General features: G+C 31.1%; 3 protein-coding genes across 4 annotated transcripts; 1 reads left to right on the forward strand and 2 right to left on the reverse strand.

The window, feature by feature from the left end:
- Window positions 1–79: 79 nt before the first annotated feature.
- LOC115702674 (rac-like GTP-binding protein ARAC1) lies at window positions 80–2,521 on the reverse strand. The gene is made up of 7 exons (XM_030630103.2): window positions 1,997–2,521; window positions 1,472–1,559; window positions 1,268–1,377; window positions 1,069–1,132; window positions 765–829; window positions 609–674; window positions 80–527 (listed from the first exon to the last, which is right to left on the reverse strand). Exons 1-7 carry the CDS (start codon window positions 2,093–2,095, stop codon window positions 426–428), a joined length of 594 nt encoding a protein of 197 aa, XP_030485963.1. The 5' UTR covers window positions 2,096–2,521; the 3' UTR covers window positions 80–425.
- Window positions 2,522–6,614: 4,093 nt separating this feature from the next.
- On the reverse strand, window positions 6,615–10,312 carry LOC115702672 (3-dehydroquinate synthase, chloroplastic). The gene is made up of 8 exons (XM_030630099.2): window positions 9,811–10,312; window positions 8,188–8,338; window positions 7,941–8,108; window positions 7,636–7,862; window positions 7,407–7,530; window positions 7,139–7,201; window positions 6,920–7,063; window positions 6,615–6,846 (listed from the first exon to the last, which is right to left on the reverse strand). The coding sequence occupies exons 1-8, from the start codon at window positions 10,146–10,148 to the stop codon at window positions 6,715–6,717; spliced, it is 1,347 nt and encodes a 448-aa protein (XP_030485959.2). The 5' UTR covers window positions 10,149–10,312; the 3' UTR covers window positions 6,615–6,714.
- Window positions 10,313–12,691: 2,379 nt separating this feature from the next.
- Window positions 12,692–16,595, forward strand: LOC115702671 (cell cycle checkpoint protein RAD17). 2 transcript variants are annotated; one of them, XM_030630098.2, is made up of 12 exons: window positions 12,692–13,047; window positions 13,640–13,697; window positions 13,814–13,899; window positions 13,976–14,023; window positions 14,145–14,201; window positions 14,526–14,628; window positions 14,735–15,045; window positions 15,140–15,458; window positions 15,530–15,655; window positions 15,781–15,979; window positions 16,046–16,106; window positions 16,197–16,595. In XM_030630098.2, exons 1-12 carry the CDS (start codon window positions 12,820–12,822, stop codon window positions 16,392–16,394), a joined length of 1,794 nt encoding a protein of 597 aa, XP_030485958.2. In that variant the 5' UTR covers window positions 12,692–12,819; the 3' UTR covers window positions 16,395–16,595. The 2 variants fall into 2 exon arrangements, with proteins under 2 accessions (XP_030485958.2, XP_060962779.1); XM_061106796.1 differs by lacking the exon at window positions 12,692–13,047 and adding an exon at window positions 13,132–13,228.
- Window positions 16,596–17,260: the final 665 nt, after the last annotated feature.

Consider the following 17,260-nt stretch of genomic DNA (forward strand, 5'->3'; position numbering starts at 1 on the left):
AGCATTTCCTAACTGGGATGATATATTCCAGTCTATTACATTAAAACAATTTATAAAAAAAAAATAATAATAATAATAATAAAACAATAAAAACCTGAATTTAATATAAATATATAAGCAAACCATGCTACTAAACAAGAGTGAGGAGAACCACAATAATTCCAAGAAAAAGCAAAACACCATTTATAACAGACTGATATGCTTCTTCTTATTCTTCTTCTTCTTCTTCTTTAAGAGTTTCATAAAAAGATTGTAAAAGTGGACAATACCATTCATGAACTCCTACTTCTTCTTCTGAATTAAACAGTAAAAATGTTAAAAAGAAAAAATGGTGAGAGGGGAGAGGAAATGGTGTGGAATAGAGAGGCAGAACTCGAAGATTGTTGTTGTTGTTGTTGTCGTCTCTTTACACCTATTCTTTCAAATCACAATATGGAGCAAGCCTTTTGTGCTTTGCTTTTCTTTTTCTTCTGTTTCGGCGGTTGAAGGACAACTCTTATGGCTGCATCAAAGACTCCTTTCACATTCTGTGTATATACAAGACCGAGCTTATTAAGACTACGACAATTTCATCAGAAAGAAGGGAAAAAGTTTTATGTTTTTATTACCTGCTGTGTTTTCGAGCTGCATTCGATGTAAGCAGGTGCACCGATAAGCTTTCGAAGTTCCTCTCCCTTAATGCGATAAACAAGTCAATATAAAGAAGAAGAAAATGTGCAATTATGTAAAAACGTTAGAGGATTGTAAAAGAGTAAATTTTTCACCTGAGCTGTAGTAATTGGAACAGCGCCAGGATGGTCGATAAAGAACTGCTTGTCATCTCGAAGGTCTAGCTCGTAAAAACCAAAAGGAAAATATATGAAAAAGAGGAACATTGTTGTTCATGCTATTACCGAAACTTCCATTAACATAACACAATATTGGTACTAATCAATCCTTACTATGAAATGAAAATGAACCTTATCATGAGAAAAGGATACACATATTAGTATTTAGTAGTGATTGAAAAACTGATTAAGAACGTAATGTAGACCAAAATAGTAAGCAATAGAAAGATAAAAAATATACCAAGCTTTGTTCCAACAAGAATGATCGGGACACCAGGTGCATAATGCTTCAATTCAGGAATCCACTGGAGAAAAAAAACATAGTAAACAAATGTTAATGGAAGACATCAGCAAAACATTAATGTGATTACCAACTCTCCATAGAAATATTTTAATAAATCATAACTGCCCACATATGATAAAAGCAAAGCCTAACCAACCTTTTTGGAAACATTTTCATAGCTAGCTTTGCTAATGAGAGAGAATGCCAGTATAAACACATCGGCCCCGCGATAACTCAAGGGTCTTAACCTGTTATAATCCTCTTGTCCTGTTCTCCATAGAAAACGAAAACAGAAAAGTTCAGACCGAGAAAAGAAAAACTGTTTAACACAACTTGCATTTTAGTCATTTTCAATACTTACCGGCTGTATCCCACAATCCCAAGTTAACAGTGCTTCCATTCACAACCACATTTGCACTGAAATTGTCGAAAACAGTTGGCACATAATCCTGTTTTTTCCACCAAAATATGATTTCAATTGTAGAACAAAACCATAAATTACTCATCAATATAATACAATTGGTAAAACAAACATTCTAATTGAGAATCCATAATCTAAATTTCAGCCCAAACGATTAACAATCCCCCATATAATCACAACAAATAAATCTCAAAAATTTCACCTACGCCATAAGAACACAAATGTATCAGTATCTTCAAAATCAAGCTAAAAACAAACAAAGATAAATAAAACAAATAAACAAAAATCAACCAATTTTAGAAAGAACACCAAACAAAGAAAACCTCAACCAAAGAAATTCAAACAGCCAAAAAAAGAAAGAAAACTATCAAAAGGGGTCAAATTTGCTCGAGCATTCTTTTCCATTACAATTCAATTTCATACAATTTTTATATTTTGAAAATCAAATCAAAGATTGAAACTAACCGTAGGGAAAGTATTGCTGGTGTAGGAGATAAGAAGACAAGTCTTTCCGACAGCTCCATCCCCAACAGTAACGCACTTTATGAACCTCGAAGCACTCATTTTCCAATTTTCAAATTTCTAAAACAGAAAAAAGAAAAAGAAACCAAAGCCTCAGATCTTCGCCTGAGGGATCGATATTCTTCCTCTAAATATACATCCACACGATCCAGTACCCCCAATAACTCCCACGAACCCTAACCCTAAATGGGTACAAAAAAAGGAAAGAACTTTAGATGGAAAGTAAAAAAATTGAAACCCCAAAAGAAATGAGAATGGAAAATTGACACAGAGAAGGAGAAGAGGAAGAGAAATTGAGAGAAAATTAGAGTTTGGGTTAGTGAGATTAGACCCAAAAATGGATTAGAGAGAATTGATTAGAGAGAATTTTGTTTGGGAATGAGAGAGAAAGAGAATTGGCCGGGAAATAATGCCGTTGAAGCGTTCGTTGAGCGAACCAATTTTAGCCAACAAATCCTCCAAAAAAGGTTGTCGTTTGTCCTTTTTTTATTATCATTATTTTATTTTATTTTTTCAATTTTTGGGTTTTTAATTTATTATTTAATTACCAATAATTTACCATATAATTCCTTATAATTAATGTTAAAAGGATTACGAGCAATATTCTTTAAAAATTATTTTTTAAAATTATATAAGACTTGATACTTAATTACACCAATAACAGTATGATTATGATAGAAGTATTAGGCACTAGTGGTGCCTTTTAGCATTTCTCTAAAAAAACATTAGTAGTGTCTAGCACTTTTCTACGTGTGAATATCACTTTTGGCGTAATTAAATATCGGGGTCTCATATAGCTTAATGAAATAACTTTTAGAGATTATCGATAACCAATTGTAAGGTGATACGTTTAGAAGGTGCTAGGTAACAGTGGTGCCCAATAACAATGCTCAAATACTTAAAGAGAATTGTTAAGGACATTTTATGGTGTCAAGCACCACAAAATGTAACATATCATTATTGGTGCAAATCAATATCGAGTCTCACACAATTTAATTTAATAAATAATATAAGAATTCGCTAACCAATCGCAATGCACCACATCGGTATGGTGTTGGGCACCATATGTTGCTTAATACTAATGCTTATGCCTATAACTTTTAACTCCAACTTTAAATAAAGACATAAGTTTAATTTTTTATTGTAATAATACTTAAGTTATAATTTTGAAATTTTTGTATATAGCTGGCTATTAAGTGTCAAGTAAATTACCACTTGACAATCTCTTATTAGTCCAAACTTTTAAATTTTAATTTTTTATTTAAAATTAATTTAAATATACTAATAAGAAAATAACACGTAGATAATAAATTGACACTCACTGACCAATACTTACAGAAGCTCAAAAAAACATAATTCAAATATTATTATCGTAAAAAATTAAATTTATATATTTATTTACAATCGAAAATTAATTACACTTTAATTATATATTATTTTTTTATAAATAAAATTGATAAAGAAAACATTTTTGTCTTTAAACGGTTCCCAATCATGAAATGGACGTGCGTGCTTACGTGTCCCATTTCAACATCATCATTAAAAAAATGTTTTTTAGAGAGAGAATTAGAAAATTGTCTTTTTCCTTTTTTTTTTATTTCAATTATATATTGCATTAATTTAATTACTAAAATTTAATGAGAATTAAATCTTGGTAATTATGACATATTTACTAAAAAAAATAAGAATCAATTGTAGAATATTAATCTTGATACAATTCTAGGGAAAATATAAAAGGAAAATTTTATAATGCACCCTTAAAATTGATATATTGATGCACCCCTATCTGTTTTAGCATCTGAAATAATTTTTTAGTCAAATTTTTTCTCATGGTCATGTACGTTATAGTTATTTAAGACATCCTGTAAAATTTTAAGAAATTTGAAAAAAGTTTAACACGCCGAAAATTATGTTCAAACAGTGTGTTGCAAGAGTGACTATTTTATTTTATACGCGTGTAAAATAGACTGTTTGAACATTGCTTTCTATATTGTAAATTATTCCGAACTTTTCAAAATTTTGTAGGATATCTAAATAGCTATAACATACATGAATATGAAAAAAAAATTAGACTAAATTTTTTTTCTGAATGTCAAAACAAGTTAAGGATGCATCAATACATCCTTTTTAAGGGAGTGCATTGTAGAATCACCCAATATAAAAGAAGAGATTCTCTTTCTATCTATATAAGCAACACATTTTTGTTTTTATTAATTAAAAATAAGAAAAATAAATATGCTCTTTAAAAATTTATAAATAAAAAATAATTACATATTCTAATAATAATAATTTAAATAAATTAAAATATTTTGATTGCTTTTCATATTTAGGTAAACAAATTAAAATGTTTCTGATTTCTTTTCCAAATAATTTAATAAACAATATAATAAGAATTATTTTTATTTTATATTTTAAATTGTTTCATTTATTCTATTGATAATTCTGATTTCAATTAGGATTTAGTAAAATTACAGTAATGAAATTTATTAATACGTGGATCTATAACATTGTATTACAATTAATTAATATCATAATATTTTAATAATTAATTAAGTAATAAATATAATCAAATGTAATCAACAAATTTGTTCAAAACAATAAAATGAACAAATGTATTACTTATAATTTGATAATTATTATTTGAATATTTTAACAATTAATTAAAAAATAAAGTTGAGTAATAAGTATAATAATGATTATTAATTAGAATGCTTTCTCAATAACCAAATATTAATTTTGGTCCTTGCAAACTTTTTTTTTTTTTATTTTAGTGATTTTCATAATTAATAAATATATTAATTATAATTTGATTTAGTTATACCATATATTGATAGGCTAACATAAGTTAATATTGAACGTAACATAATTTTTAGATGTCTCAACTCTAAAGTTAAGTTTATTTGACTTGAAGTAATTATAACCTCTTAAGACGTTTTTTTAATAAGCGTACGAGTAAGGACAAAATATGCTGAAAATATTATGTTGATTTGCAAGGTCAGTTGTCATTTTAGAAAGCAGATAGAGTGACATACATGTATATAAGAATAATAAATTTGTAGGGAAAGATCTAATAAAAATATGAAGTGGGAACGTTACAAGTCAATTATAAGAAATTACCTTTTGTTTTATTAAAGACATTATTGTCTTGAGCTTTGGGGCTTCTAGGCATTCAACTTCTTACTCTATTTCTAGGACCAACCTTGGCATCACCTCATAATGGTGGTGTTGGGCGCTAGGACATTCTTGGACTAAGACCAGCTAAACATGTGTTTAGAACCCATTCAATTTAGGAGTGAAAAAAAAACATTTAAAAGATACACAAAAAAAAAAATTATTAATTTTTAACAATTTTTTTTATTAAATACATTTGTTTAGGGGTGGGAGTGGTGGTGTGATTTTAGCCCTTTTTAGTGTTTAATTATCATTATTAAAATTAAAGAAAAAACTAACATTAGGTGAATGATTATAGATGATGGAGTAGTTTTGTGGAGGGTATAAAAGAGTTTACCTAAAACTAATTCATGGATAGAAATATTATAATAATAATAATTAATAATAATAAGTTAGGAGAAATATACTTATCTATTTCACTAATATATAAAAAAGTAGTTGTTAACTAATAGCTATATAACATCCTATTCTATCTTAATGATTCACATTTTGATTAAACTCTTTTAACTAATACTCCTAAACCTCAAAAAGCTAATAGTGCTTTGTCTAATAACTTCATTTTTCAATATTACACAAAAATATGTTACAAGTTGCTATAACAAAATTTAAGTTGGTAGAACCATTTTCATTATATTAATTAAATAAAAAATATCTTAAATTATTTATTAAGATACATTCATTTATTCTTCACTTTTCCTATCTCATTTTAAATTTAATATTTCTTTTTTGCAAACATGGGAAGAAGGGGGACTTTTTCAAACATTAATAATTCATCCACAATTTAGATTGAGAGAAAGTAGGGAGCATGTAAGTAAGGGACTTTAATAAAATCTTCTTATTTATTTATTTTCCAAAAATATATTTTAAATAAATAAAATAAAAAAGGAAAGCCAATAGTTTTTATAGCCACAAACATGGCTAAACAACAATTTAGGAGTAACATTGACCTTATCATTATTTAAAACAAAAAACAAAGATTATATATTATAAAATGAAAATTTAATTTTATTTTAAAATAATTACATAAAACACTATTTTTTTGATAATTTTTTTTTTTATATTTTTCACGTTTATTTTTTTTATATATATTTTTATAATGTTATATAAAAATAACAAAAAAACTACATAAAAATAACAGAAAAATAACATCTACACACCAACAAAAAATAATATATAAATAACAAAAATACAACATAAAAATACATCAAAAGTCCGTATTTTCTATAAATAAAATCATAAAAATCGTAAAAATATTTAAAATTCCGTACAACTATATTTTTATAATTTTTTTTTGTTAATTTTGTGTATTTGTGAAATAATCCCTTTTATGGGATTTCCATTGATTTATTTATTAATTTAATTCAAGCTCACAATATCTAAAAATTACAAATGGTAATAAAAAGGCTCTTACAAATCAAAATTAAAATTATGAAAAGAAAAATAAAAAGGCACTCAAAAGTTTGTAACAAATTAGTTACATTAGTTACAAATTATGACTTGGTAAATGCATGGAGTGTTTCATTGAGTGCTTTTCTATCATAATCACCTGTGAAAACACAGTTGCCTAGAGGACCCTTAAGAAGAATCAGTCTTAGTAATCCATCAGCTACTTTCTTGTCAACCTGCGCCGAACCGAAAAAAAATGTTAGTAAACGACACCGAACAACGAGCAAGAACAAATTCTCTTTTGCTTACCGCCATAACGGATTTGAACATCTCCACGGTCATGATTTCGGGAGGGGCAATAGGTAACTTAGCTTGTTCTAGAATGTTACGAACTCGCTTTACAAGTGACTCGTCTATCCACCCGAGTCTGTAGGACATGTCAACAGCCATAACCTAAGAGTAGAATAGGCAACAAAGTTAGTTTTGGGAGATATTTGGTGAAATGTATATTTAGTATTTGATTATTACCGTGCCGGCTGCAACTGCTTCCCCATGGAGCCATTCTCCATAGCCCATCCCGGTTTCTATTGCCTACATAAGACACGAAAAAGACACAATTTGAATGAGATTATTAAGTTCGGTTTAACAATTTCGGAAATCCATTCATTCTTTTCATTTTTCTAACTCGCCTTAGTTCTGTTATACGACAAGGTCTTAAGCAGAAAACCGATTACAGGATTCCCGAACTGGAAAAAGGAAAAGGAAAAGAGAAACGATTATGGGGTAAGGTACTCACATGGCCAAATGTATGACCCAAATTCAATGTTGCCCTCAAACCACTTTCCTTCTCGTCTTGGGACACAACCTCGGCCTTGTTTTCACACGAACGCTTGATAGCGTAACTCATTGCATTTGGATCCCTGCAATGAAAATGTATATTGAGTATTGAGTATTGATTAGATTCGAATAGAACTTCGAAAAATAAACCTAGTTAATTTTCTTTCCTTGATATTTGTATTGTATACCTAGCCAGCAATGCCTTCATGTTCTTCTCTTGCCACTCGAAAAACTCTGCATCCCTAATCAAACCGTACTTAATGACCTCTGCAAGACCCGATGCCAATTCCCTTTCGGGCAATGTGTTCAATGTGTCTGTGTCTATGAGTACACATTGAGGTTGGTAAAATGCGCCAATTAAATTCTTCCCCAAAGGATGGTTTATCCCAGTTTTTCCCCCAACCGAAGAATCAACCTATTCAATGCCAATAAGAACAGTTGAAGCATACATAGAAAAACAAAAACAATAAAACACTTTTGTTCGGTGACAAACCTGTGCCATGACAGTAGTCGGTATCTGAATGAAATTAACACCGCGAAGGAAAGAAGCAGCAGCATAGCCACACATATCACCAATCACACCACCTCCAAGAGCAACAAATGTACATTTTCGGTCCAATTGCGACTCAATCGCCTTATCAAAGACTTTCATGAGAGTTTCCTATTAAGAAAGACCAAGTACAATTACCACAATTGCCAAAAGAGAGATAATTAAACCGAAAGCCAAATAGGAGACCTACCATGTTCTTATACTGTTCGCCATCGGGTAAAATCACACTTTCAACAGTCACATTCGGGTTTCCTCTGGTCAAGGCATCAACAACTTTTTCCAAATACAATGGCGCAACCGTAGTGTTAGTGACTACAAGAACCTTCTTCCCATGAACATGCCTAACATGAAATAAGAAAGCAAGAAGGTGTCAAAAACTCTTTCTGCTCTAATCATAATACTAAAAATTACACTAAAAAGAATATTTTTTATTATTAGATTAGTTTTTTAATAAAATACAACATAAAAAACAGTGTTCAAATGTACTAAAATGTCATTCCAATAGAATGATTTTTTCACCATTTTGGTGGAATGACTATTCCATTTTAAAATGGAATTCCAATGCATGATGATAAACTATTTAATAAGTCTTTTACTAATTTTTTTTATACATTTTAAATTTTTTTCCATTCTATTCTTATGTTTTCGTTCTTCCCAGCCAAACGCCACCTTAATGCCTTATACTAAATTCAGAGAGAGAGAGAGAGAACTTGGTGAGGTTTGAGCTGTTATTTTGCTCCAAGATTCTACGAGTTTGATGCGAAAAATCTTGGACTCAAGTTGTACTTGTATTCATCACATATTGAAGAAAGATTAAAGCCTTTGTGGTTGAACCACTTAAAATTGCTAGTGTTGTTTACTGTTTTGAAGTTTAATTCTCATTAGTTTATGCATATTCTTCATCTGTTTTCATTTTAGTTCAGTTCAATCTTGATTTTGGTGATTGTTTACATAAATCAAAGTTTTTAGCTTAATGGATATATATGATTCTCAAACAAAATTAAACCATAACTAAGCTAAATAAAAATCCCAAATACCACCATAAACATGTATTTTTACAGAATTGAGCAATTCTCATGTCAATTCAGAAACCAAAACTCTAAGTGTTCGTTCGGTATACCGTATTATATTGTATTGTATTAAACTGTATTCAATAGCATACTTTTATGTAAAACTACATACAATATTGGCTTTTATATGCATATAAATATACAATATTTTGATATAAATTGAAATTTAGCATAGGATTATATCAAAATACCATATAATAAGGCTTACCAAACGAACCTTAAAGTAAATAAACATGGTTTATATAATCCAACTCCAAACAAAGCAGTTGAATCTTCAAAACATTATGAATCAGAGTATGTCATTCACAATAGAATTAAAATGTATCTATTGCATTGTAAATACTAAAAGTTCTGTAAGCTCAAAACAAAACAGTTCATGAATCAAAGTTCTAGCTTGATGAAATATATGATTCTCAAGCAAATATCAACCATAAAAAATTCCCAATTTCTAGAGAGTTGGGCAATTTTCAAAATCCAAAAGATTGAAACTTTGATAGCAAAAAAAATATTGGAAATATGATTTTCAAGCAAATTTCAGCCATAACTAAACTACACAATAAAGCAATTGAATCAAAGTTTCTTGCTTAATGAATATATGAATCTTCAAAACATTATATGAACAGTTCATGAATCAAAGATTTTAGCTTGAAAATTCCCAATTTCTACATAATTGGGCAATTTCAAAAACCCAAAAAGATTAAAACTTTGATAAGCAAAAATATTGAGTGAGAAAAATCACAAACCTTTGAAGAAGCTCTGGTTGATCAAGAAGACCAGACCCAATATAAATTGGATAACTCCGATTACCCAAATCAACCTCAACAATGGTGGGAGCTTTTGAACCCAAAGACTGATCCATAACGTGGGCCAAGCTAGCACATATCCTGGAACTGGACCTGGACAAAGCCGAGTTCGCAACACGAGTCAACTCAATCGAACTCGGGGAAATAGAGGAGGAGCGAAGTGAGAGGGAGTTGGGAGTGTGGAGACGAAGAAAGAGGTCGGAGGAGCTGGAATTTGGGTTAAAGATTGAAGCTTTGGTGGAGAGAGATGAGCAGAAATGGTGGGCAGTGGAAGCCATGGATGGTCTGATGAGGTTGGAGGAGAAGAGAGGTGATGCTAAGAGAAGTGGGTGGTTTGGTTGGTGGGTGGCTTTGGCATTTTTGGTTTTAGAGAGAGAGAGAGAGAGTAGGTGAGGAGAGAGAGATGAACCGGTTGGTCCGGTTCGGGGCTACACTATATTGACTAGTGGGGTTGGTAAGTCAACCATGATTGCTATTAAAGTTAGAGTATAGAATAAAAAAATGGGCTAATTAGTAATTTTTTCTTTAAAATTTTGACATGTATTAAATTGTGTTCTCTGAATTTTTTTGGCCATTAAAAATTTCCTCCGAACTATTGAGATTGTTAAATTGAAGGACTTTTATCTAATTTTATTCAATTTTACTGTTTCAGTATTTGTTTATGTACTAAACCATGCTCCTTAAACTTTGATATCTACTAAATCATGCCCCTCAAACTTTGATATGTACTAAATCATGCTCCCTAAACTTTCATCTATGTTAGAAATTTTTTACTAAAATTAGACAAAAGTCCTTAAATATAACAATCTCAATAGTTCAGGGAAAATTTTTAACGGACAAAAAAGTTCAGGAGGCCTGATTTGGTACATGTCAAAGTTTGGGAGGAAAAATTACTAATTAGCCAAAAAAATTTGTAGTGTAGTCTATGAAGTAATTTTAAGAGGATTGGTGGTGATCACAAGTGGTGCTGAGTACTTTTTATTTGTGACCATTCATAATTGATTAGAGATATTTTTTATAACTTATTTTCTTAAATTATATATGATTTGATACATAATTATACTAATAGTAGTATGATATCTAAGAGGGTGTTACCAGACACTAATAATGACGTTTAGCAATTTTCCTATTTTCAAGTATATTTTCTTATTTTTAAAATCATGTTATAGTAATTTTTTCATTTATACATTTTAAAGTATTTTTTAATATATTTTTCAAGAATATACAATGTAACTTATAGAGCAACCTAAATCGTAACACAATTTAAACTACAATCCACATTGCAACCCATGCAGTAACCCAGATCGCAATCCAAATCGTAAAAATAAAAAAAAAAAAAAATCGTTAAAAAAGTTAAAAATTAAAAATAATATATGAGGTGATTCCTCTTTTTTTTTTTTCAAATAGAATTCGTTTATTCAAGATAAACAATTACAAAGGAAATGGCTCATCAAACCGAAGAGCTTGACGAATACAAGGGAACGAAACCTCAATCTACATAGTATTAGCTCTAGACAACAAAACTTAATTTGCTAAAATGCGAGTCATTTGATTAGCTTATCTTAAAATAAAACCTAAACCAGAAACATTTCTAAATTGAACTAAGCTTTGAATTTAGTGGAGCACTCTATCTATGTCCCGTTAGCTAGCCCTTTCTTCCTGAAGCAGTTGTACTGCTTGTCAACAATCAATCTCCACTACTGTTAAATCTGTATGCCTAGGTTCTATACGTGTGTCCATATGTCTTTAGTCAATTAGTTAGATAAATACTTGTTAATAGGTCCAGTAGTTGAGTTTGTTAATCTCCCAGTCTTAATTCGAGTATGTAAGTATTTTACTACTAGAGGTATTTAGTCTATAAATGTCTCTAATTTCTTATCTTTAAGGTACTTAATTCATCATCGTAAATACTTAGTACGGTAAAGATAGTTTTTATTAGAAAGATTTTGCCTTGTATGTATGCTTATGTTCTGTGAGTTGTGAGTGTTCTCGAATTGTTCTTAAAGCCATTCCTAACATGTGGGATTGAGCTAAAATTACAACAACTACAAACTCAGGCAAACCTCTTTGAATACCGGTCTCCAAATGAAAAACAAGTTGCCCTTGGAAAAAATAGTATACGAGAGTAGGTGTGTTACAAGGCTGAAGAAATGTTACAACGTTATTGTCAAACAATGTTCGAGAGGAAATTATTGAGCATGTTTTTTTTTTTTTTTGATTTAAGCGTTTATATATTACAATCATGCATAATTTGAAACTCGAACTCATAACTTTCAACACACGCACCCTCCTACGACCACTTGAACTAATCTCAAATGGTTAAACTATTGAGCATGCTATAATAGACATATAGTTCCCAATATTATACAAAACTACAAATAAATGCCAAAAAAATTTAGTAGTGCTTAATATTATTTAGATGTGTTATTTTTTTATTCATGTAATTAATATATATATAATATATATATACTCTTTTAATATATGTAATTTAATAATTAAATAAAATTTTTATCCTTTCAATATATTTACTAAATTAATATTACATACAATATGCACATATAGTATAGTTATATTTGGTATACCATTTAGTACAATTAAAAATTCAAATGAGATATTATTATGAATAGTAGTAAATTAAAATTTTGTTGTATAAAATATTTACATAATTTTTATTTTAAAATATATCATAATAATATTAATATTATTTTTATAAATTAATAATACAATAATAAAAAGAGACAGCAAGAATTCTATTAGGTAGGGTACATAGAATTAGCGTGAGGTGCGTATACAGACAATGAATACTCTGAAATGGCTTCTCTCCTACGCCCCCAAATACCCGCCAAATCCCTTTCTCTCTCTAAAACCTCTTTCTTCTTCTTCTGCAACTTCCCAAATCCCACCATTTCTCTCTCTCTCGCTCTCTCTCTCTCTCATTGTTGTGTGGCTATGGGGAAGAAGAGGAACAAGGTTGTGGTTCTATCATCATCGGATGACGACGAACGTCGTCGTCACCGTCATCGTTCACTGAGCTCCACTCGTCCGCCCAGTACCAGGTCCAAATTCAGCTCCTCCACGGTTCCTCGTCCAAATGCAAACCCCTCACGTTCCAAGAAGCCTCGTCTTTCGGATTCTACCTCTTTTCTGTTTAAAGATGATACTAGTGATTGGGATGAGGTATTTTGATTTTGATTCTTTCCTTTGCAAATGCTCATACTGGTTTTTGATATATATATATATATATATATATATATATAAGCAAAATGGATGATATATATATCTATATTTATATATACAAGTGTTCTATGCAAAAACAGCGATGAAATTCATTTCATTAGATACTAGCACTTCGGATGAGGTATTTTGATTTTGATTTTTTCCTTTGCAAATGCTAATATTGGTCTTTGATTTATATATGTATTGTTATAAGTGTTCTATGCAAATTGCTATGAAGTCCATTTCATTAGATAAGTTCATTTGAATCTCCTTCTCTTTTTCCCAATTACTGTACATTAGATACTAGCTATTGGGATGAGGTACTTTGGTTTTGATTTTGATTCTTTTATTTGCGGTTCTTTATGACTACGTATATGTATCAATGTATATGCAAATGCTCATATTGGTTTACATATAAATATATATAAGCAAAATGGATGATATGTATATTGTTATATATGTTATTTGAACCTCATTCTGTTTTTCCCAACTAATTGTCATTTTTTCTGAGGACAATCTAATAAAGTTTATCACATTCACGTATTAATTGCAGATCAAAGTGTTTTGTGAAGATTTTGATGATACTCCTATTGGGTTCAAGGTATCTGATGGTATGCTTTTGTTGAAATTTTTCTGTTTTTTTTTTTTTGAATTTTACTGTTTTAGCTTCTGTCTTGTTCATCTTTTATTTTTCTTGAACGAAAATGGAAATGGAAATTTGACTCAGGTTCTGGAGAAAGCAACCAGAAAGAGTTATGGGTAGATAAATATAAACCTCATTCTCTTGAAGAGTTAGCTGTTCATAAAAAGAAGGTGGGTTTAATTGGGTTATTTCTCAATGTGTTGTACTTGGATATTGATTAGCTAATTTTTGTCATTGTAATTGCAGATTGAAGAAGTAAAATTGTGGTTTGAAGAAAGATTAGGTTCTTCAAAGGTAATTTTATCACAATATATCCTTTCGGAAGTAAATTAGTTCCCGTTTGGACCTTTTGCTAACTGCTTCTTTTTGTATGAAATCTACCTGTGTGCTGAGAATTTCTCTTCATTACTCACAGGATGAAAACACTAGCAAGGTTATCGTCATCACTGGACAAGCTGGAGTTGGAAAATCGGCAAGTAGACATGTTTAATTTTTAAAAAATATTCATGTTTTTTTCTTTTTGCAAATTTTGGGTTCTTGTCAAAGTTACTTGGAAAATCGGCAAGTAGACATCTTGATTTGTTGCTACTCCTGTTTTCATGTGACAAAGTTACTCAGATAACATTTGAACTTTTCTTATGAAATAACTTTTCTCTTGGTAAAGTACTTTGGACTGTGTTTAAAACTATGAAGTATGGAGTTTTTTGTTGTAAAAGGCTACGTTAGAATTGTTGTGAAGGTCCCATTACATGTCCTACGGGTGCTTATCCATGTCCTGTTTGTTCTCATCTTATAGGCAACTGTTCATGCGATAGCTTGTCATTTCGGAGCGAGATTGTGTGAATGGAACACACCTACGCCAATAATTTGGCAAGAACATCTACATAACTCCAGTGCAGGTATTTAAAGATAGTTTATTTAACCGAAAACTTCACATGAAATATGTAGGAGGTTGATGATGTTCATATGAATTTCTGGATATTCTTTAATTTGGTCAATTGCCAGGGTTGCGTTACATGTCAAAATTGGACGAGTTTGAATATTTTGTGGAGAGAGTTAGGAAGTATGGATTGATACCACCAACTGAGAATATGGAGTCAAAAGAATCAATCATTCTCTTAATAGATGATCTTCCTGTCACAAATGGTAAATTAGCTTTTGAAAGACTTAGAAACAGTCTCTATCTTCTTGTGCGGTCAGTTCAGATACCTACTGCCATATTAGTCACCAATTATGGTGAAGCTGATTCAGGAGACCACACAACACAATACCTTGAAGAACTTCAATCGTCTCTCGAAAATGCTGGGGCTTGTAAGGTTTACTTCCTTCAACAATATCATTTTCTTTTTCTTACAGCACCGTTACTGACTCTTACTGTGTGCTTACATGAACTATTTTGGAAATCTGAAGGTCGCTTTCAATCCTATTACGCATAATTCAACCAAGAAGATTCTATCTAGAATATGCAGACTAGAGCAGTGTAAAGTGTCTGTGGACCAGATTGATCTCATAGCAAAAGCAAGTGGAGGTGACATCAGACATGCAATTACTTCTTTACAGTTTTTCTGTGTGAAACCAAGTCTAGCGCATCCAATATCTTCACCCAATCGTCCTATCATGGACGAGGGATTTCCTCTAGACTTCGGCCGAGATGAGACACTTTCTCTATTTCATGCACTGGGAAAGTTTCTGCATAACAAAAGAGAAACTGAAAATGTTCTGGAATCTGGTATATATGGCTAAACAATTCATGTCAACTCGGCTTCTATTCAATATCTAAATCATCTTCTTGTCTTGTAGTCGGAGATGAATTTTCTGTACAAGAACGATTGGCTAGATTACCACTTAAAATGGATGCTCCAGAAAAGATCCTTTGTCAAGCTCATGGGCAAGCTAGGTCTATTGTCGACTTTCTTAATGAAAATGGTAATTCAACACTTGCATTGTTTCTTCTTACTCGCATACGAGCTCAATAATATTGGTAGTTATAGTCTCTTGTCATGCCAAACTATGCTAATTTCGGTTCATGAATACAATTTCTGTATATACAGTTCTAGACTTCTTGAGCGAGGAGGCAATCGATGATGCATGGACAGTGGCTTCATATTTGGGAGATGTTGATTTGCTTCTAGGTACTTTTCGTGGAATGCTTGCCAGACGCAACGAGGCAGAGAATGTTCTACAATCAGCTGCAGCTTCAGTCGCTGTTCGTGGGGTCCTATTTGGAAATCATCATCCAATGCCTTCGAGGTACTATTTTTTTTAACTATTCATCGAGCACTGCATTACACACGACACTAATTCGCGAGTCTGCAGGTGGCATGTTATTCGTCGGCCAAAGCTCTGGCAGGTTGAACAATTATCATTGTCCAACAAGGTATATATTATTTGCCTGTATTGGCTTAGAGTCAGCTATATATCTAATGGCTTCTCTTTATGTTGATTCTTTCTTTCTTTATCACCGCAGAAAGAGATGATAAAACGAAGATACGATACTTGTAACGGAATGAGTTCATCGAATTTTTCGGTTATAGCCACAGAATACACACCCGTGTTCAAATGGCTTGGGAGGGGAACACATGAAAGTCTAGACTCGAGAATCGATATGATGAGTTTGGATGATCAAGAAAGTGTAGTTTCTGAGGATGAAATAGAAGATTGGTAAAAAACGTAGGTAACTGTATCAAACATTCTTTAAGTCTGAAATAACTCACTCACCACAATTCATCATGGAAATCAAATAGTTTATGTGAGATGTATGTTTGTATGTGTATATATATGATGTCTCTACATATGCTTTAAGTATACTTATGTATACTTTTTGTTAATATATTTTTGTTGTTAAAGAAATTTAGTGGACAATCTAGCTTCAACTTTGAATTTGCAAGAGTTATACGGGACATATTATAAATTGCTATTACATAGATAATTCTGAATAATACAAGCCATTTTGAAATTTAATTTATTTGTAAAATTTTAGATTAAGTCCACCTTGGTAATTATAATTAGATTTAAGTTATATTTTTCTTCGTAGTCTTTTACAGTATGGGCTCGTTTGTTATACAGTGTTGTATTGTATAGTATTGTGTTGAATTGAAGTATTATTTTATACAATCTTATGTTTGGTATTGATTTGTATTAATAAGTTGTAAAAAATTATAATATATCATTACAATAAATTGGACTCGACCTCGATATGGACTTGGACTCGAATCTCATTCCCAGACCCCGAGCTCAGATTTGAGATTCAGATCCTGACCTCAATCTTGCCCCAAACCCGGATTTGGAATCAGATCCAAACTTGGATTGGGAATCGGAACTAGCTTTGGACCTCAGACTCTAATATCAAACCCGAGACCCAATCTGGGCTAGGGTTCGGGTATGGGTCTTAGTTTGGGCTTGGGTCCCAAGTCGGGATCGGGACTGAATCCAAGTCTCGGTTCGAGTTCGAGGGTTTAAGTTTGTAAATATTATGGTACAAGTTAATACAGATTATTTGTTATGTATTGAATAATACGATTCACATTGTAT

This window comes from Cannabis sativa, chromosome X (assembly GCF_029168945.1).
Source record: "Cannabis sativa cultivar Pink pepper isolate KNU-18-1 chromosome X, ASM2916894v1, whole genome shotgun sequence".
Lineage (NCBI taxonomy): Eukaryota > Viridiplantae > Streptophyta > Magnoliopsida > Rosales > Cannabaceae > Cannabis > Cannabis sativa.